This window comes from Carettochelys insculpta, chromosome 16 (genome assembly GCF_033958435.1).
Source record: "Carettochelys insculpta isolate YL-2023 chromosome 16, ASM3395843v1, whole genome shotgun sequence".
Taxonomy (NCBI): domain Eukaryota; kingdom Metazoa; phylum Chordata; order Testudines; family Carettochelyidae; genus Carettochelys; species Carettochelys insculpta.
The window spans coordinates 14,401,814-14,422,060 of NC_134152.1; the positions used below are offsets into that span (position 1 = coordinate 14,401,814).

The window sequence follows — 20,247 nt, forward strand, 5'->3', positions numbered from 1 at the left end:
CCTGAATAGACATTGTCAGATCTGGCCCTCCCTTTTACTGGGACCCCACACTTTAAATATCCCTGTGGAAACACCCCCACTCATACATCTGATGAAGCGGGTCTTTGTCCACGAAAGCTTATGCTCCAAAATATGTCAGTCTACAAGGAGTCACAGGACTTCTTATTCTCAAAGATACAGACAAACATGGCTACCTCTCTGATACTCATAACCTAGATGATCTCAAAGGTTTGGCTAGTTTGGCTATAAGTGCACTTGTTTACCTAGCATTTGTGTGGTATGCGGATCGAACTGTGCACTTTGATTGGATGCAGAGTGAAAGCCTGGTCTTACTGTCAATATTGTGTGCGATCAGCATTCTCCTCAGTTCGAGTGTACGCCAGGCTCCTAACCCAGAAGGAAAACCCTATGCAGATGGCAACCAGCAGAATCTGGCAACCCTGCAACGCGTGTGTGCAACAGCAAACCAAATGTCTGGCAGGCCACCCCCGGAACTCCGACGCAGCACGGCGGGCGCTACCTGCCCACCACCGGGCGACTGTTATAGTTGGGCTTGGGGGTTTACACCCCGCGGGGGACGGGCCGCGCCCGTGGCCGTCCCTGGCACAGCGGTGGCTGAGCAGCAGATGAAAACCAGGCTAGTTTCTTTCCGAACGCAGCCCTTGTTCCGGCCCCGGCCCCTGACCGACGCTGTCTCCCCACGCCGCGACCTGAGCGATCCGACCACTTCTGCTAACTCGTGCTGGGGAGGGGAGGGGGTCAGGGGGCGCCGGCCTGCACCGCTCCTCAAGCCTCAGCCCTCGCACAGCTCGCTCCCGCCTACGCGGGTCACAAGCAGCCGCAGGATGTACGAAAGGTGCAGGCTGGGAATTGTAGTTTCTACCGCCTCCTCCTGGCCGCGGTAGGGAAGAGGGCAGGTAGACTGCAGTTCCCAGCGCGCCATGCGCGCGCATGCGCCTTTGCCTGCCCTGTGGCTACAGGGCCAGCCGGTCGGCCGAGTTTGTAAGTGTCGGGGGTCTTCGGTTCGTCTCAGCCGTGCGCTCGGGGCGATGCAGGGCTAGAGGTCCCGGCCCTCAGCCTCCTCCTGGCCGCCAGCATGTTCGGTCGCTCCCGCAGCTGGGTGGGTGGCGGGCACGGTAAGGCCGCCCGCAGCATCCACTCCCTGGACCATCTCAAGTAAGTGTGTCGGGGGGGTGTTGAGGAGGGGGTTGCGGAGCCCCGTTGGCGGGGGCGTGTTGAGGAGGAGGAGGAGGAGGGGTGTGGAGGAGCGTTGTTGTGTATGTGGAGCCCTGTTGGCCGGGGAAGGGGGAATGGAGGTGGGCTGTGTGTGTGCGTGGAGCCCCGTTTTCTGGGAAGCGAGTCTGTGGAGGAGCGGGAGAGAGCTGAGAGGCATCTGAGGAGGATCATTTATGTGTGTAGGGGATAAAAGTTGGGGGTGGGAGTGGAGGAACCAAGGGAACAATCAGGGAGGCAGGTAGGTTGGAGTCTTTGTGGGATCAACCTGGGGCTTGGGTTTGTGGTGTGGCTGGGCAAGCTTGACTTGAAGGGGCCATTGCTTTGTCTCAGTGCTCCTGGAGAGAGCTTCACTGAGGCAGAAGGGTCTGTGGGTGGCTATGGCAAATGGGTCTCAGGGACTGTGACACCCCTCTGGTGGAGTTGGGGTGTGTGAACTTGGAGGTTGAAGAGACCTGGAGGATGTTCAAGGGTGTAAGGAGGGTTCTAGACTCAGGTGCTGACAAGGCCTTCAGGGATTTGAGTGGGTCTTGTACTTGTGAAAAACTAATGTTGTACTAGTATCGGATAGGTAGCTGTGTTAGTTTGTATCTTCGGGAACAACAAGAAGTCTGGTTGCACCTTATAGACTAACAGATATGTCGGAGCATAAGCTTTTGTGGGCAAAGACCCACTTCATCTAATGAAGCTCCAAAATATGCACCAAAATATCTGCTAGTATTGGACTAGTTTCACTCAGGGCTGCTATTGTAAACATGTACCAGTAATGTTCCCCATTGTCTCACATCTGAGAATATTCATATAACTATATTGATTACGATCCTCTTATGCTGAAGGTCCCAAAGAATTTCACAAGTACCGATTCAGTTGTATGAACTCCGCTCCCCCAATTCCTGATTTTGCCTTGCAGGCAGTTGGATGTTTCCAAGTATTTACAAGAAAGCAAGGAGACAAGGAAGAGGGTAATAGATCTCACACGTTTAAGTCAGTGGCTCTTTACCAGGTCACTGTTAACTCATGTTTAAGCCAACAGGACAATGACAGCTCTTTACTAGCTCATTACTGACAGGACAAAGAACATGGGTGCTGAATGCTGCTGCAAGCCTACGCCAGCATCAGATGGTCATTCCTTCTGTATTCATTGTTTGCGGGCAGCCCACATACCTCAGAAATGCGACCACTGTTTAAGTCTGATGGTGAGTACCAGAAAAGACTGAGAGCTCTGCCTCAGAATGATTCTTTTTGAAAGGCTGTACAGCCTTTTGAGGCATGGAATGCCTCTCCCATATGGCATGGCTCTACAAAAAGGGGTGTTACCTCCCCCGCATCAGGAAAGTGGTGAAAAGAGGGCTTCCCTTACCTGCTCTCTGCCAGGCCCCTTCTTCCCCCAGAATCAGCAGGGGAGAGAGACCAGGCACTTCAGGAGCTACTGCCACTAAGTCAGTGAGCAGAGCTTGTTTGGCAGCACCAATGCTGGCACATGCTTCCTTGTTGCCAAAAGAAGCACCAGTGTGTTCAAAGAGCCTGGCACGGCAGACAAAGGCAGCATGCCCAGATAAGTTGGCAGTGCCTACAATGCCGCTTCTGTGGTTGAGGTAGACACACACTTATTACCACGTATGGCTGCGAGACTGGATTCACCAACTGAGGGTCAGGACGAGCACCAGCATTCACATCCTGCTTCCACATATTCATTGCCAGCACAGTCTATTATACGCAGCCTTCTCAGGGATACCAGGTCCCTAGTACTTTCTCATCACAGCCCCTTTACCTTATAGGGCCCACCTTAGCATGCTGTCATCCCAGTATTCATCACCAGTGGATGCATGCTCACACTATCACACAGAGAGAGCTCACCAGCCTGCATGGTAGCCACGCTGTGCATACCCATCTCCTTATCCACCACAGTGGGCACCCTAGGATCACGGGGACTCATATAGGCAACTGCCCTCAGTCTATTCCACTCTACCAGGGAGACTGGTACCTCAGTCCCAATCCTTTCCCCCAGCTGAGGAGTCGGAGGAGTAGGACAGGCATTTAGCTGATGGCTACACTGACCCTCAGGCTTTGGGAGCTTCTCCCATTCATAATGTGCCTTAACTGCCAGAGGATGCAGTGGTACCAACTGACATATGCCCGGTTGATGATATCAGACAGTTCCAAGAACTGTTTAAAAGAGTGGAAGTGAGCCAGCAGGTTCCAGTACAGGAGGTACAAGAAGAACAGCACCGTCTGCTCAAAAATCTGCACCCTGCTTTTCAGGGCACAGTTGCCTTGCCTTATAGATGAGGCATAGTCATAGCTATGTTAATCTGTATCTTCACAAAAAAAAAAAAAAAGCAGTCATGTATCAGTATAAGGACTAACAAAATAATTTCTTACGTGATGAGCTTTCTTGGGGAGACCCACTTCTTCAGATCTGGAAATAGTGCTGAAAATGAACTGGCATGATACAAAAAGACAAACCCCACCCCTCAAAAAATGAAGTGAAAACTGAGAAATCAGCCTGGAAGGGGCAGGGGGCGGGAACAAAGAGTAGGGAGGACATTACTTACTGCAAATGTCTATTAAGTTTTAAGTGACTTGCCAGAGATCACTACAGATATCAAAGATGGGGAGGCTGTCTTTGTAATGTGTTAGGTAATTACTATCTCTATTAAGGCCAAGGTGCAAAGTGTCAAATTTGAGAATAAATAAATTCAAGATCAGATATCTCCCTTTGTAATCTGGTGTTAAGGCCCCTTTGTTGTAGGGGACAGATTCTCAGGTGTTTAATACTATGGCCTACTCTGTTGAAATGCTCACTGACAGATTTATGTGTATTCAGATTCCTAAAGTCTGATCTATGCCTCTTTGGTGAGGTGATTGCCCCATCAGTTTAATATACACAGCAGAGGGGCATTGCTGGCACATGATGGGATATATCGCATTAGTGGAGGCACAGGAATATGAGCCCTTGATCATGTAACTAACTTATTTTGGTCTAGTGATGGTGTCTCCGGAGTAAATATGTGGGCAAAGTTGTCAACGGGGTTTGTCCTTGCAACACTGGAACATCACCTGCCGAGAGGTTTACTGTACCTACGGGTGTCCTCAACTCCGTACAGTGGTGGACAACAACTTCAAGTGCGTCCCATTCCATTAGCCTCAGCCTGCACTGCAGATTACAATGGACACATCCTTGTTGGGATGGGGAGCTCATCTGCAAGGCCAAATGGTGCAGGGCAAGTGGTCTGCACATAACAGATTCCTGCATATCCATCTTCTAGAGCTCAGAGTGGTCAAAATGCTTTTGCACAATTCTTGCCTCAAATTACCAATCACACAGTCTATGTCCTTATGGACAACATTCACTATCATGTTTTATATAAGCAGACAAATCTGCGCTCACTCTTGTTCCATGTGTGCAGCGGCCATGTGCCGATGGAACTGGTGTATTCGCAATCAGGTCATACTCACACCATCCTACTGGCAGGGGTCTCCGACACCATTGCCGACTGCCTCAGTGATGGGATTTTTTTTTTTTTCTAAACTACAAGTGGGAACTCCACCCCACAGTTGTGAACCTGTTTTTTCTCCTCTGGATTTGGCCTATGATAGATCTCTTTGCTACCTCTGACAATGCCACATGTCCCCAGTTTTGCTCCAGAGTGGAGCTTGAGTTCCTGATCCAATGGAGGCCTCCTGTATGCTACGTCTTCCCCCCATACCTCTCATCCCCAAAGTACTTCACAACATCCACACAGAAGGGGCTCATGTCATTCTCATAGCACCGTCATGGTCATGCAAGCATGGTTCCCCATTCCTGCACGGGCTGTCAATCTAACCCCCGTATGTACTGCCACATAGACATGATCTTCTCTCTCGGAAGCTTGGGAGGATGCTACATCCCCAGCCACACACTCTTCACCTTCACACATGGCTTCTGTCTGGTTTGGAGAAATGGAAGGACAGTGCTCCCAGAGGTGAAGAATGTTCTCCTCCATAGCAGGTGACCCTTTACGTGAAAAACTTGCCTGTAAAAATGGAGCTGTTTCTTCCACTGGTGTCACAGGAAGAGTATAAATCCTTGCACCTCCCAACTTACTGCTATTCTCGATTACATGCTCTGCCTCAAAATGACAGGTCTGTTGGTTTCTTCACTGAGAGTCTACCTCTCAGCAATAACAGCCTTCCATATGCCTGTGGATGGCCTATCAGTTTTTGCTCACCCCATCATGAAAAGTGGCCTCCAAAACATATACCCTCCCTGCTGACCTTCACCGCTGGCATGGGACTTGAATTTAATTTTGGACCAACTCACCATGCCTCCATTTAACCTTTGGCCACAGTTTCACTCCCCTTCCTACATATGGAGGTCTGCTTCCTACAGGCCATCACCTCCTTGAGGAGAGTTGGGGAGCTTGCAGCCCTGATGGCAGAACCTCCTTATGCTATCTTTACAAAGGATAGGGTCACGCTGAGGCCTCACCCAGCATTTGCCCCAAAAGTGCACACAGCTTTCCACATTAATGAGCCCATTGTTACCAACTTTTTTTTCTGAAGCCACACACCTCATAAAGAGTGGCAATAATGCACACCCTTGATATCCGACAAGCACTAGCCCTTTTCTTAGAGAGAACTAGATGATTTCACAAATCACAGAGGCTGTGTCTACACTAGCCAAAAACTTCGAAATGGCCATGCAAATGACCATTTCGAAGTTTACTAATGAAGCGCTGAAATACATATTCAGCACTTCATTAGCATGCGGGCAGCCGCGGCACTTCGAAATTGACACGGATCGCCGCCGTGCAGCTTGTCCAGATGGGGCTCCTTTTCAGAAGGACCCCGCCTACTTCAAAGTCCCCTTATTCCCATCTGCTCATCGGAATAAGGGGACTTCGAAGTAGGCAGGGTCCTTTCAAAAAGGAGCCCCGTCTGGATGAGCCACGTGGTGGCGAGCTGCGTCAATTTTGAAGTGCCGCGGCCACCCGCATGCTAATGAGGCGCTGAATATGTATTTCAGCACTTCATTAGTAAACTTTGAAATGGCCATTTGCATGGCCATTTCGAAGTTTTTGGCTAGTGTAGACAAAGCCAGAGACAGTTTATCTCCATTGCTGAGCCTTCCAGAGGCACTCCTATTTTCTCTCTGCTTGTTTCTAAATGGATATGACTCAGATGTCATAATCTAACAAGTAGACCAGTGGAACGCCCACCTCAGGCACATTCTACCTGAGCAACCTCTGCCTCTGCAGCCTTTCTTGTGTCCCTCTGAAGGACGTCTTTAGGGCTGCAGTGTGGTCATCTGACTTTTGCTACCTTTGCCAAACATACGCAATCATGCCACAATTGACATCATACTTGGTGGCCACTGCCATTTTATCTACCACCTCTAATTAATGACTCTGAATCCCTCTATCTGCTCTGAATACTGCTTTATAGTGTCCATCAGTGGAGCACTCATGGGGACAGCACTCAAAGAAGAAAAGGGAGTTACTTGCTTCGTGCAATAACAACTTTTCTTGGAGATGTGTGACCCTGTGGGTGCTCTACAACCCTCCATTTCCTCCCCTCTACTCGGAGTCTTAATTACTCAGCCGCTGAAGGGGAGGGTCCAGGGCTGTACGTGGTAGGTGCTCGGGAGGCATCAGCGTGAGATGCTCTGTGCATGCATGCTCCGGCTAGGAAAACTGCTCTGCAAATCTCCGATCTGCCAACAACGGTGGAGCACCCACAGGGAGACACATCTCGAAGAACAGTCGTTACTGCACAAAGTGAGTGACTCCCTTCTGCCGGATATTCAAATATTCTGATAATGGAGAGGTACACCTAGCAATGCATAACACTAACAAAAACCAAGATTAGATATTAAGAGACAAACAAAAATGTACACGGAGTGCTTTATTTACCAACAACAGTAGTATTGCACACTGTAAATTTATATGGTATTTGCTGTATTTGTTTGTATTTACTTTCACTACACTGTACTTATGTTAAAACACAGCTAAAATTTACTTGTGGTTAAAATGCCTGTTATGATAGACTTCCAGATAATAGAATGCCTGATATGAAAGCTTACTGTATGACCTACTGTGAGGAAGGCAGGAAGAGGGTCTTTCAGCCCAACCCAGAAGCCAGTGCACTGGTTAGAGGTCTCAATCCCCATTACCCATGGCTTGTAAAGGGAGAGAGGGAGAGAAGGTACTGGGGGTCTTACATGGTGATTCTAATCAGCATGAATTCCCTGCATTGCAACTGGGTGTTGGAAGGGAGGAGTATTCTTCTTGCACAACCACCCTGTATCTTGCTGCATGTGTGTGTGAGTGAACCACCCTATGTCTTGCAGTGTGTGTGTGTGTGTGTGTGTGTGTGTGTGTGTGTGTGTGTGTGAAGGATGTTCTTGACTCCTCCCCCAGACTCATGTCTGTTGTAAGAAAACCAGTGAGGCTGTGGTTCTTCTCCCCATTGAATAATTGAGGTACTTTACTATACTATAGCTCAAATTTTTCCCAAGTCATGACAGAATATTAATTCTGCTGCCCTAATCTGCTTCTGTTGCCCCCTCTTACCCCCCCACCCCCCAAAAAAAAAACCTTTGAAATTGAAGTTTTGGTAATTTCAGTCTGTCAGTTTGGGACAACTATTGCTTTTGCAGCAGTTTTGCTTCAGGTTACTTTTGAACAATTTTCAATGCATGAGAACAGCCTAGAAATGTTTTTGAAAAATGAAATCTTAGTTGTAATTATTGTTTAGTAAGCACATGGGTTCCAGGTTATTAGATGGGCCAAGGGGATGAGCTAGCATCTTTTATTAGCCTAAATATTAATAAAACTAATATTGGTGAAAGTGTCAAGTTTTCTAGCCTCAAAGAGTTTTTTCGTTACAACCCGCTTCCTCACCCCTTTAGAAGACAAGTAGGCAACTGTCTTCTGTTTTGTGGTTTGACTATACTCGGATATCATAGTGTTGAATGGATTAAACGGTATAGTATCATAGAAGTTCATCTAAAGCAGTGGAGTCCAATAGGAATTAAAAGCTCAGCATAGTTGTGGTTTTCATCTTTCCATATTCAACTCATTATGTTATACAAAACTTTTATTAAATAAATTTAGAAAAATAAATACCTTTGAATTGGCATGAAACTGTGAGATGACATAATAATCACAGACACAAGTATGGCAGCATAACTCACTGCAGCAAAGACTGGCTGACTATGGAAAGTCTTTGAACCCCGTGCAGCTTGTATCAATCACCTGTGGCACGGCTGGGAGTGGCGTGGCTCCAGATGTTCCCTGCGAGTAGCGTGCAGACAGCAGCACAGCCCACATGCTTTTGAGGGCATGATACCAAACTCCCACCTTTGCCAGCCCTGCATTGCTCCCTTTTGGTGTGGGCAGCATCAGTGCCTGCAGGGGTTCCCCACTGGCTGGCAAGCTGCCTCACCTGGGTGAGCATCTGTTCTAATCATCTTGAGCGCTCATGAAGAATTTGAAGAATTATTATTTCTTATGGTTTAAGTATTTATGCATTCACCACAACGCAGTGTCTCATTCGTCACATGTGAAGAGTACCAAGTGTATTGGACACCACAGACCTGAAGCATACATTTCAATTTCTTTGAATAGAAGACTTCTAAAATACTTCAGGAAATTATAGCTTGATCTGGCATATCAGGAATAGGAAGTGAGTTTCATACGTGAGTTATCCATTCATTCTTGTAAAAAGTCCTAAATTACAATTTATGATTGGCTAAATGACTTCTGAAACTAGTTTGGGGGTAGATAACCATGCTACCACATCTTGTGCTAGAGATGTTTGGCAGGCCAATCAGATTTCTTTCTTTTGTCAGTCACACCATACATTGAGAACAAAGGCCTAATTCTTGGCACTCTTCGCCCACTGTATTAGAGCCTGATCATAGAATCATAGGGCTGGAAGGGACCTCAGGAGGTCATCTAGTCCAGCTCCCTGCTTCAAGCAGGATCAACGCCATCTTAGGTCATCCCAGCCAGGACCTTGTCAAGCCGGGACTTAAAAACCTCTAGGGATGGAGAATACACCACCTCTCTAGGCAACACATTCCAGTGCTTCACCACCTTCTGAGTGAAGTAGTTTTTCCTAATATCCAAACTACAGCTCTTCTTCTGCAACTTCAGACCATTGCTCCTTTGTTCTGCTAACTGACACCACTGAGAACAGTTTTCTCACCATCATCTTTAGAACTCCCCTTCAGGAAATAGAAGGCTGCTATTAAATCATACCTCAGTCTTCTCTTCTGTAAACTAAACGAGCCCAAATCCCTCAGCCTCTCCTCATAGGTCATGTGCTCCAGCCCTTTAATCATTTTTGTTGCCCTCAGCTGAACCTGAGGTCGTGTACTCCAGCACATCCATATCCTTTTTAGTGGGGGGCCCAAAACTGGACACAATATTCCAGATGTGGCCTCACCAGTGCTGAATAGAGGGGAACAACCACTTCTCTAGATCTGCTCAAAATGTTCCTCCTAATGTACCCTAATATGCCTTTAGCCTTCTTGGCCACAAAGGCATGCTGTTTACTCATATCCAGCCTTCCATTCACCATAACCCCTTTCATCCCTTTCCACTCTACTGCTGCTTAGCCAGTTGGTCCCCAGCCTATAACAATGCTTGGGATTCTTCCATCCCAAGTGCAGGAATCTACACTTCTCCTTGTTGAACCGCATCCGATTCTTTTGGCCCAATCCTCCAATTTATCCAGGTCCCTCTGGATTCTCTCTCTACCCTCCAACGTATCTACCTCTCCCTCTAGCTTTGTGGTGTTCGCATACTTTCTGAGGGTACAATCCAGTCCCTTATCCAGGTCATTAATAAAGATGTTGAACGACGCTGGTCCCAGAATCGAGCCTTGTGGCACTCCGCTTGAAACGGACCACCATCCAGATATTGAGACATTGACCACTAACAGTTGGGCCCGACCATCAAGCCAGCTTTCTAAGCATCATATAATCCATGGATCCAATCCGTATTTCCTTAACTTATGGTCAAGGATGTTGTGGGAGACTGTATCAAAAGCTTTGCTGAAGTCAAGGTATATCACATCCACTGACTTCCCCATGTCCACGGAGCCTGTTACCTCATAGAAGCTAATCAGATTGGTCGGGCAGGACTTACCCCGGTGAATCCATGTTGACTACTTTTGAGCACTTTTCCCTCTTCCTAGTTCTCCAAAGTGGTTTCCTTGAGGGACACCTCCATTAATTTCCCAGGGATTGAGGTAAGGCTGACCAGTCTGTAGTTCCCTGGATTGTCCTCCTTTCCTTTTTTGAAGGCACTACATTTGCCTTTTTGCAGTCATCTGGGATCATTCCTGATCTCCAAGAGTCTTCAAAGATAATGGCCAACGGCTCTACAATGACATTTGCCAATTCCCTCAGTAACCTTGTGTGCATTAAATCCAGACCCATGGATCTGTGTACATCTAGGTTTTCTAGATAGCTCAGAACTTATTCCTTCCTTACAGATGGCTGCCCTCCACCCTCCCATACTGTATTGTCTAGGACCTTAGTGTGGGAGTTGATGTTGTCTGTGAAGACCAAGGCAAAAAAAACATTGAGTACTTCAGCTTTTGTTACATCTGTCACTAGGTTACCTCTTTCATCCAGTAATGGCCCCACAGCTTCTCTGATAACCTGTTTATTGTTAACATGCCTGTAGAAACCCTTCTTGTTACCCTTCACATTCCTTGCCAGCTGCAGTTCCAATTATGCTTTTGCTTTCCTGATTATTCCCTGGGATCCTCCAGCTGTATGTTTATACTCCTCCTTAGTCAACTGTCCATGTTTCCGTTTCTTATATGCATCCTTTTTTGAGTTTAAGTTGACCAAGGATTTCCCTGTTAAGCCAAGCTGGCTGCTTACCATGTTTGCATTTCTTACTATGCAGCGGGATGGTTTGTTCCTGTGCCTTCAGCAAGACTTCTTTAAAATACTGCCAGTTCTCCTCAACTCTTTTCCCCTTCATCTTCGTTTCCCAAGGGATCCTGCTCATCCGTTCTCTCAGGGAGACAGTCTGCTCTTTTGAAATCAAGGGTCTGTATGTTACTGCTCACCCTTCTTCCTTTTGTCTGGATCCTGAAATCTACTATTTTATGGTTGCTGCAGCCCAGGTTTCCGCCCACCTCTATTTCTCCTAGTAGTTCTTCCCTGTTTGTGAGCAGCAGATCAAGTTGTGCATGGCCCTTTGTCGGTTCCTTCAGCACTTCTACCAAAAAGTTATCCTCAACATTCTCCAAAAACTTGCTGGATTGTCTGTGTGCTGTTGTATTGGTTTCCCAACAAATTCTGGATGATTAAAGTCTCCCGTGAGAACCAGGGCTTTTGATTTTGAAGCTTCACTTAGCTGCCTGAAGAAATCCTCATCTACTTCATCTCCCGGATCTGACGGTCTATAGCAGACACCAACTACAACATCACCTCTGTTACTAATCCAAAGACACTCAGCTGTTTTTTCTCCCTCTTTATACTGGAGCTCTAAGCAATCATACTGCTCCCTCACATAGAGCGCAAGTCGTCCTCCTTTTCTCCCGTCTGTCCTTCTTAAACACTTTCAGGACTGTGCTCCAGTTATGCGAATTGTCCCACCAAGTCTCCGTTATTCCTGCCACCTCATATGTCTTGACTGTGCCAGGGCCTCTAATTCTTCCTGTTTGCTCTCTAGGCTTCTGGCATTTGTGTACAAGCATCTTAGAGAAGTGGCTGGTTGGCCCACTTTCTCCTCTTCACCCAGGAAACCTGCTTGATTGTTCCTTCCTCCTTCCCCACTTACCTCAGGGCTTGTGTCACCTTCCCCCAATTAACCTAGTTTAAAGCCCTCCTCACTAGGTTTGTAAGCCTGCTCGCAAAGACGCTCTTCCCTTTCTTCGTTAGGAACCCTTCTCTTCCCAGCAGTCCCTGTTCACAACAGAGAATCCCATGGTCAAAGAAACAAAATCCTTCTCTGCGACACCACCTATACAACCAGGCATGTACCTCTGTGATTCGACGGTCCCTATCCAGACACCTTCCTTTCTTCCTGATTCTTATATTCTGTACATTTTCCTATTTTTAAACTGGAACAAACAAGCACTAAATAATTATTCCTGCACATATGTTATAAACATCTCTAATCTATAGCATAATTTGACATGTTCAGCTGTCTTCTCTGTAGAGAGGCGTTGGGGTGAAATGAGTGTTGCAGGCCAGTACTGAACATCATTGGCAGAGTCGTGTGGTAAAATGTTACCTTATGTCTTGCTGTGCGGTAGTATACTTAACTCTGCAGCATTCATAAGGTTGTACTGTATTTTCATCAGCATGACTCATGCATAGTTCAAAAAGTTTCTAATTTCTTGACTGCCAAGTTAGTTTACAATGTTTGTGGGTTCAAAATCACACATGGGCTTTGTTTCACCTTTTTACGTAGATATATTGGGACATACATCCCATGCAAACAATTGCTCATAATTGTCTGTTACAGCTACATTTAAAGTAAAAATCTTTTAAAAAGTTACATCCTGATTACAGTTGTTGCATGCCCTAAAGCAAGGGAGTGGAAGCTGGGGCTTTTAGGCTGAGCAACTAAATGAGAGGTAGGTGATCATCAGCAAGTGACTCATCTGGATGCCAGTTTATGAAGTTACAAAATATATTCCTAATCAACAGGAACATTGTGAAGTGTAATTAATGTAAATTGCTTTGCGCTAATATAATGAGAGATATCTCTAAATGCAAATTATTTGTTTGTCCCATTTGAGTTGGAGTAGAACACCGATATGACTAAGTGTGTTCATAGTCGTACTAAATCATTCTGTAATATGCTTCCTGTTTGGATTAGATTGAAACTTAAAATTCTAAAGTAACATAAGGCAGTACTATTTAGAACTTTGAAAATAAAACCTCTTTCTTGGAGAAAAGGCAGGGTAGGCTATTAAATTGGTTAATTTACCGATTGATTGTGAACAATGCTTATGTTAAAATGCAAGCGTGTTTTTGTTCAGTCACGCAGATTGGTCTCAAGTACAGGTCTCTGATCATCTATAATTTGATCTGTTTCTTTTCTGCAATTTTAAAGCCATTCTACAATGCTATACTAGAAACAAGACAGGGCTTCTCAGCCTGTTCGTTGGGTCCCACAATTAGGTCACCAGAGTGTTTGAGTTATATGGCAGTTCCTGTGGCTCCTATCACATAGTGCTGGGCTCAACTCTTGCTCCAGGCACTGCAGCATCTGGGGTTCCAGTGCTGCTCAGGTTTTGCCCAGCCACTACAATGGCAGGAGGCCAGGTAGGCCAAACCTGAGTTAGTGGCACTGCAACCCAATGACCCAGGTCAGAAGTCCACTCGCACAAGTTTGGTCCAGTTGGAATCGGAGGGTACTAGTGCCAAACCTGCATGGTGCTGCCACTCCGATGCTTGACAGAAAGACACCGAGACCAGGGAGACAAGGTCAGCTAGCTCCATGGCATAGGAGCTGCCAGCATGGGCTGAATGCTAAACAGGATCACATCTACCCTGTGAGGGGTAGGATCTGACTGTAACCACCGCATAGCCTCTGTCCCTGGACTGTTAGTGGCGTTTTTACAGCCCATAAACACTTAAAAATGTGTCCTGAGCCCAAAAAGGTTGAGAACTGCTGTTGTCTAAGGTGTCCTTTAGGTTAGAATAAGACCTACTTTCTTCCCTTAAATCCTTGTCTTGAAATGAGTCTCCAGCAAGGGATATAGCTGTGGAACATCTCTGCAACTTTACTTTTCTATGTTTGTTTTCACTGTTGCACAGTGCTTTTCTGCTACTTTTCCTAAAATGCTGAATTTATGTGGAAAAACACACACTTCTCCATGAACTCTACTTTATATCGTTAAGCATGTTAATTTATTATTTGATCCAAGTATACTATTTATTTCTGGTGGTGTCGCAATGTATTAGGCTCTATGCAATAGTAAAGTAAACCCTGTTTCCTACCCTATACAGCTTGTAAGGAAATGTAAGCTTGTAAGGCTTATTTTTATGCACAATACTGAAAAAGTGGCCTTATGAAAAAGTGGCCCCACTGATGTCTATGGATGAGACCTATAATGAACTCAGAGCTTGATTCCTCTCTGTAAATTTAAAACAAGATGTTTGGGGCTCATAAAGGTGATAGAGTGGCAGATCTGAAGTGTTTTACAGACAAAAACATGGTATAGATAGCAATAGTGTACGATCCTCAGACAGACATGTCTGTGATTCATCATTGGCCTGGGAACACCACTTGTGGGAGTCAAAGGGCTAAGTTGGTGGTCCAGTCTTTGGCTTCTGTGCTAATTTGGTGGTGCAATTTTGGCTACTGTGCTGAGACTTGAGGGATGGGGCGGAGGGGGATCTGTACTGTGGTGGCTTTTGTTTTGTGATGTGATGTGAAGTACTTGGGTTTTTTTCAGTGGTAGTGCCTGGAAGTTCCAGTCAAGGTCAAGAGCCCATTATATTGAGTGCTTTATAAATAAATGGTAAGAGAATCCCTGCTATGAACATGCACTCTGATTCAAGAGGAGATATTAATAGACATAATATACACAAAGAGGGAATGGGTGAAGGAGAATGAGAATAATGGTGAGAGTAACACCAGGTTATGCAAATTAATCATATGCCTGGCTAAATGGCTTCAGTTATTTTTAGTTTTAAAATACTAAAGAAAAACTAATCCCTGCTAGCCTCCTGCATCATCCTTGCTCATTAATTTAGATATGGTAGACATGGGATTTGAGGAAGGATTTGAAGCAGGCACAAATCATTGCTTTTTGGATTAATTAAGGGAAGGTATTCCATGTGGTGGTACTGAAAGCTGGTGGATGATTCCATGATGGAAATGGCAAACATTATAGCTTGTTTGGCATTATCTGTTTGAGCCACCAGTAGCTAGGAAGAAAATGATCTTGGATGCTTATAGATTGGTTTCTTAATAGATCACGGTAAGGTGCAGGATTACTGTTTGGTGCAACAATCTGTAGTGTATAGGAAAAAAGCTCATGGGATACTTCAATACAAGAGGAACTGATCACAGAACTAAACAAGCGTGATAACTTAGGTGCAGGTGATGATGACCTGATCATCTTTATAAGGCGCTAACAGATTAAAGACTAGCACAATGATTTTATATACATATACTAGCAGATGTACCCAGCAATGCTTGGGTCCTTGTGAGGGTTTAAGGCAGGAAGCGGGTATGCAGGAGTCAGGGTAGGGGATTGGGAGGTGAGTGGGGGGACCCAGGACAGCTGCAGCGCCAGCCAGGGATGCATTGTCTAGACAGGAGCTGGTGTCTAAGGGGGTTGCAGTGGCAGGGCATGTGCTACCTGGCCCCGGCGGGCAGTTGTTCCCTGAGCCAGTTGGGGCTTTGCTGTCCATCTGTCAGTTGGAGTCTGTTCGCAGTGTATGGTGGTGGGGCTTTCACTATACAGGCCCAGCCACGCCCCACCTGGGCACATGCTTACTGGAGGGGATGCCCCCCTGTGGTCACACTGCAGTATAACTGTCCCCCACACTCATAGCTTTCCTGTGGTCATTGTTATGCATAAGTAACCCTGCTATCAGACCCCTTGCTTTCTGTTTCGTGAGAAACAATCAGATTCCAGACATGTTATTCTGGCACAACCAAACCCTGACCTTGCTTAAGTTATAAGAGGCTACATGCCAAATTTGGTGGTCCTAGTTCTTATCGTTTAGGAGGAGTTCGTGAACAAATGAACTCATGAGCAGACACCGGTGCATATTTCTAGAACATGTAGTAGATAATGTATATAAAATCATGTCCTATTCTTTATTCTGTTTTTTAGTTTTTATTTATATATGCACACTTTCTTGATGTGGATATTTATATGTACTTGGTCCTTTAAAATTACCAGTTTCACAAATCTGAAAAGAATTAAGTCATATCAGTTGAGAGGAAGAACTTAATCAGAACATTCATTGAGAATTGTTTAAAAACACTTTACTAGATGTCAAAAAGCCATGGTACAGCAATAAAAGAAGAAAACGTGGTTTAGAGGGAAGTGAAGCTATAAAAATTTAAACAAAATAAAAATATAACAAATGGGATAAGGGGGAAGCTGATAGTATTGAATGTAAATCAGAAACTTGGAATTGTAGTAAAGATAAGGGGATCAAAGGGATACACAGAAATTTCTGTTCAGTAATGTTAAGACAACTAGGAGGTGTTTTTAAAATAGATTAGGAACACAAAGAATCCTAACAATGGTATTAATCTACTGCTGGATGAAATGTTAGAATTATCAATAATGCAGAAAAGGCAGACTTGTTCAATGAATATCTGTTCTGTATTTTAGGGGAAAATAGATGATCAAAGTTTGAGGGTGACATGGGAATATGTAAGTATAGTAAATTATGGAAGGACTAGGAAGCGAGGACAAGAGGCCTAAAATTGAAGCTGTGCTGGAAGTTATGGGGATGACATGATCAGAACAGCAACGAAGGGTCCTGTGGCACCTTATAGACTAACAGAAAAGTTTTGAGCGTGACTTTTCTGTTAGCCTACAAGGTGCCACAGGACCCTTCATTGCTGTTACAGATCCAGACTAACAGCTACTCCTCCGATACTTGATGATCAGAACAGGTCATGAATGCTATGTCTAGAAAAATTATAAAAAGAGTAGAGGTTATGGTTAAGCATACCAGAGATGAGTAGACTAGACTAATCAAGAGAAGATTTGGGAAAAGTTTGGAAAAGTTTTAGCGATACAGATAGAACAGGCTAGACCTTCACAGTGTTATGGAGAAAGATAGGGTAGGAAATCCGTGTTGGCATCAGTGAGCATCTCATGACTCTCTGCTTGAAGCGTGCCGAAACCCAGCAGGCTAGTGTCATCAGTGCTTAGGCACCAACTCTACACGCCAAAGATGATATGAAGGAGAAGTCCTAGACCCAACTGGACCCAGTCCTGAAAGACACACACATGAACTTATGAAGTATTATAGAGACTAAGACTCGGGTTTCCTTCATGGGTCCTGCCCCTGAGGACATATATGACGTGAGATTTGAATAGTCCCCACCTATATCTGGGACAAGGCGGGTTAAACCTATGGCTTTAGAACTTTCCTTGCTTGCTCTTTTTTTCTTTAACTAACCTTGACCATGCTTTATCTTTTTGAAACTGCCTTTTACTTAGGTTTTATTGTGGCTAATGTTCAAAACATTCTGTCTGTTCTCTGTGCTTGTAACACTCCTTCTCCCACTCTGTCAGGTCCTTGTCTCTTTTGACTGCATAGTTTTAGGGGGAGGGCCTATGCTGTGCCTAGCATAATGGGATCCATTCTTGGATGATTCTTAAACATTTTGTAATCATAGAACCCTACAGCTGAACCTGAGGAGGTCATGTAGTTCAGCTGCCTGCCTAAAGCAGGATCAACCCCAACTAAATCATCCCAGGCAGGACTTTGTCAAGCTGAGACTTAAAAATCTCTAGGGATGGTTAAGTGTGTATATTTTTGTGCATACATTTTAACTTTGCAGGTACTTACCTGGAAGGACAGACTAAAGCACTGTCCAAATTGACACACAGTGTAATTGATTTCAAATTATTTACACAGAACCTGAGGTTGAAGAGAACTCCTTGCACTGTAATACAGATGCAAAAAGAATTAACTACTTTCAGACTTCCCTTTTCTTATGGCTTGATTATTGTAGGTTGATAGAGCTTTTGAAACTGTGCATATTTTGAAACTTTTTGATCTTGTGCTGTTCTTTTGTTTGTTCTAGTCTGCATTTATAGTTAGTTTTCTGCATCATTTTAACTATACACCCACTTTCAGAGTCCAAATTCAGTTAAATTTCCTAATGTAGACACTGTCCGTAATGTCAGGGTGAAACTGTGTGTAACTGTTGTGTTCCAAGATACTTGAAAGTAGATACTCAGATAGGGTCATTTGGGAGTATTATGTATAGGTGTCTTAGTATAAACAAACATTTTAGTTCATGGCAAGTTGGGGTGTGATTCTACGTTGCCCTAGTATTCCACTGGCTAACTGTCTGTGTGGACTCTGCAGATGAACGTTAACAGTTTGAGTGCGCTCTCTCTAGACCTGTTTGGAATAGGTCTGTGGCTTGTGTTACACTTAAAATTTCAGCTGACACTTAAAGTTGTGAAAATACATAAAGTTATTTACAGGTCTAACAGAAATGTGGCTATAACTATAAAAATCTTATCAGGTATTCAAACATAATTTCCCAATATAATGTATGTTGTGTTTTCCTTCTATTTTCACTTATGTACCCAAGTAAAATGAGATTGGTATGCTCTCATCCATCTTTATAGTAGTAATCTCTAAGGAAAGTCTATGGATTTTGCTTTCAGCTAGGCCTTGCTAATTACAAATATATCATTCTCACCATCATCTTTCATCAGGAATGTTTGGATCCTTGATCACAAAGGGGTGTTAAGAAGCAACTGTGTAAAAACCCTATTTTATACTTCATTCTTAGTTTTGGGCTGGATGCCTTCACACTTCAGGGTTCTCAATCTGCACTACTTGGGTCCTCAGGGCAAAGCTAAAAGACCCCAAGTATAGCCAGACCCCGACTATAGCCAGACCCGCAAAATTGTGGCGACTGGGAGACTTCCCCCAGGTGGCTGCAAGGCCCCTGGCTATAGCCAGCCCTGGAATATCGTGGCTGCCGAGGGGGAGACTTCCCCCAGCCGGCTCCGGGACCCTCACCGTGCACAACCTGACTGGCACTTTGCGCAGCACGTCCTTTTATTGATTCAGGGTCAAGCCATGTGATGTGGCTGGGTGTGGGAAAGTTCCAGACTGCATGGCACCTCTTGGGGCAGGGAAGGGAGGGGAAGTGGGGGTTAGGAAAAAATGTAAATGGGTGAAAAGAAATTTCTCATCCTGTCATACAAGCATGATCCCCACCCACAGCCTAGCTGCCATGTGATGTGCGTGAAGGAAAGTTCCAGAATCTGTGGGACCTCTCCAGGAGGAAAGAGAGAGGATGTGGGGGGCAGGACAAAATGTAAATGGCTGAAAAGAAGTTTCTCGGCCTATCATATAAGCATGATCCCCACCCTCAGCCTTCCTGCCATGTGGTGCCCGGGGGGGGGCGTGGGGGTGTGGGCAGCGGCTGGCACCAGGCAGCATAGGGAAAAAAAAAAAAGAAAACTAGCAGAGGTAGACACAGAACCACAGACCTCGCAGCCACACTAATAGCAAAAAAAAAGAGAATATTTTTCAGCCTCTCATACAAGCATGATCTTACAGCCATGGGTTCCAGGTACCAAACTGAAACAGTCTTCCTGTTGCCTAAATCCTCCACACCTGAGAGCAGGGGAGATAGAAGAAGTCAGAGCAGAGAACTGTGTGGCATTGTGGGGCACACACAGGACATCTCTGGAGTCTAATGAATTCAATTTAAGGACATTACGCTTCCTCACTACCCTTCATTGAGAATTTTAAATTTGACCTGAATGGTATACCTTTATATTACGATGATATTATGAAATCGGTATTATGTTGATTTTAGTGCTCCATAAATCGAGCTAATGGAATTTACAATGAAGACAGGCACTTGGTAAAATCAGGCTAAATGTCTTAAAATCAATATTATCTTGTAGTGTAGACATAGCCTTAGGTACAACGTGGAGTCCGGTATAAAGTGTCTTATGAATATAAAAAAACCAATATAAAGGATAGTGCAAAGGTACAAAGTAGTATAAAATAACAAATCTGAAGAGTAATGTAGAAGTTTGTGGGCTATTAAAATGACACCGGGTAATACAGGGTGATACAAAGTTTTCACTAAAAGATGCATTACTGTCCAGGGTTGCTGCATCCGTTTTCTTTACTCCCTCTTTTGTAATTAGGCACATCAGTTGCTTGTGTCCTGTCTCTTCTCTGTTACATACACATTACCTAATTCACGCAAAGAACAGCACAATAGCTTCAAAAACAAAATTCTAAAAGGTAGAAAGAATAATCTCTTACTAAGACAACTTAGCTGACAAAGCTGCTCTGTATTA

General features: G+C 44.8%; 1 protein-coding gene across 5 annotated transcripts in view; it reads left to right on the forward strand.

The window, feature by feature from the left end:
- The first annotated feature begins 980 nt into the window (after positions 1-980).
- Positions 981-20,247, forward strand: part of CLEC16A (C-type lectin domain containing 16A) — a 247,372-nt gene continuing 228,105 nt past the window's right edge. For 4 of the 5 annotated variants that reach the window (XM_075010592.1, XM_075010588.1, XM_075010590.1 and 1 more), the window contains exon 1: positions 981-1,176. In XM_075010592.1, coding sequence (XP_074866693.1) covers positions 1,097-1,176 — 80 coding nt within the window. In that variant the 5' untranslated portion in view covers positions 981-1,096. Of the gene's footprint in view, positions 1,177-2,405; positions 2,430-20,247 lie in introns of those variants that run through there. The other variant, XM_075010589.1, reaches the window with a different exon arrangement.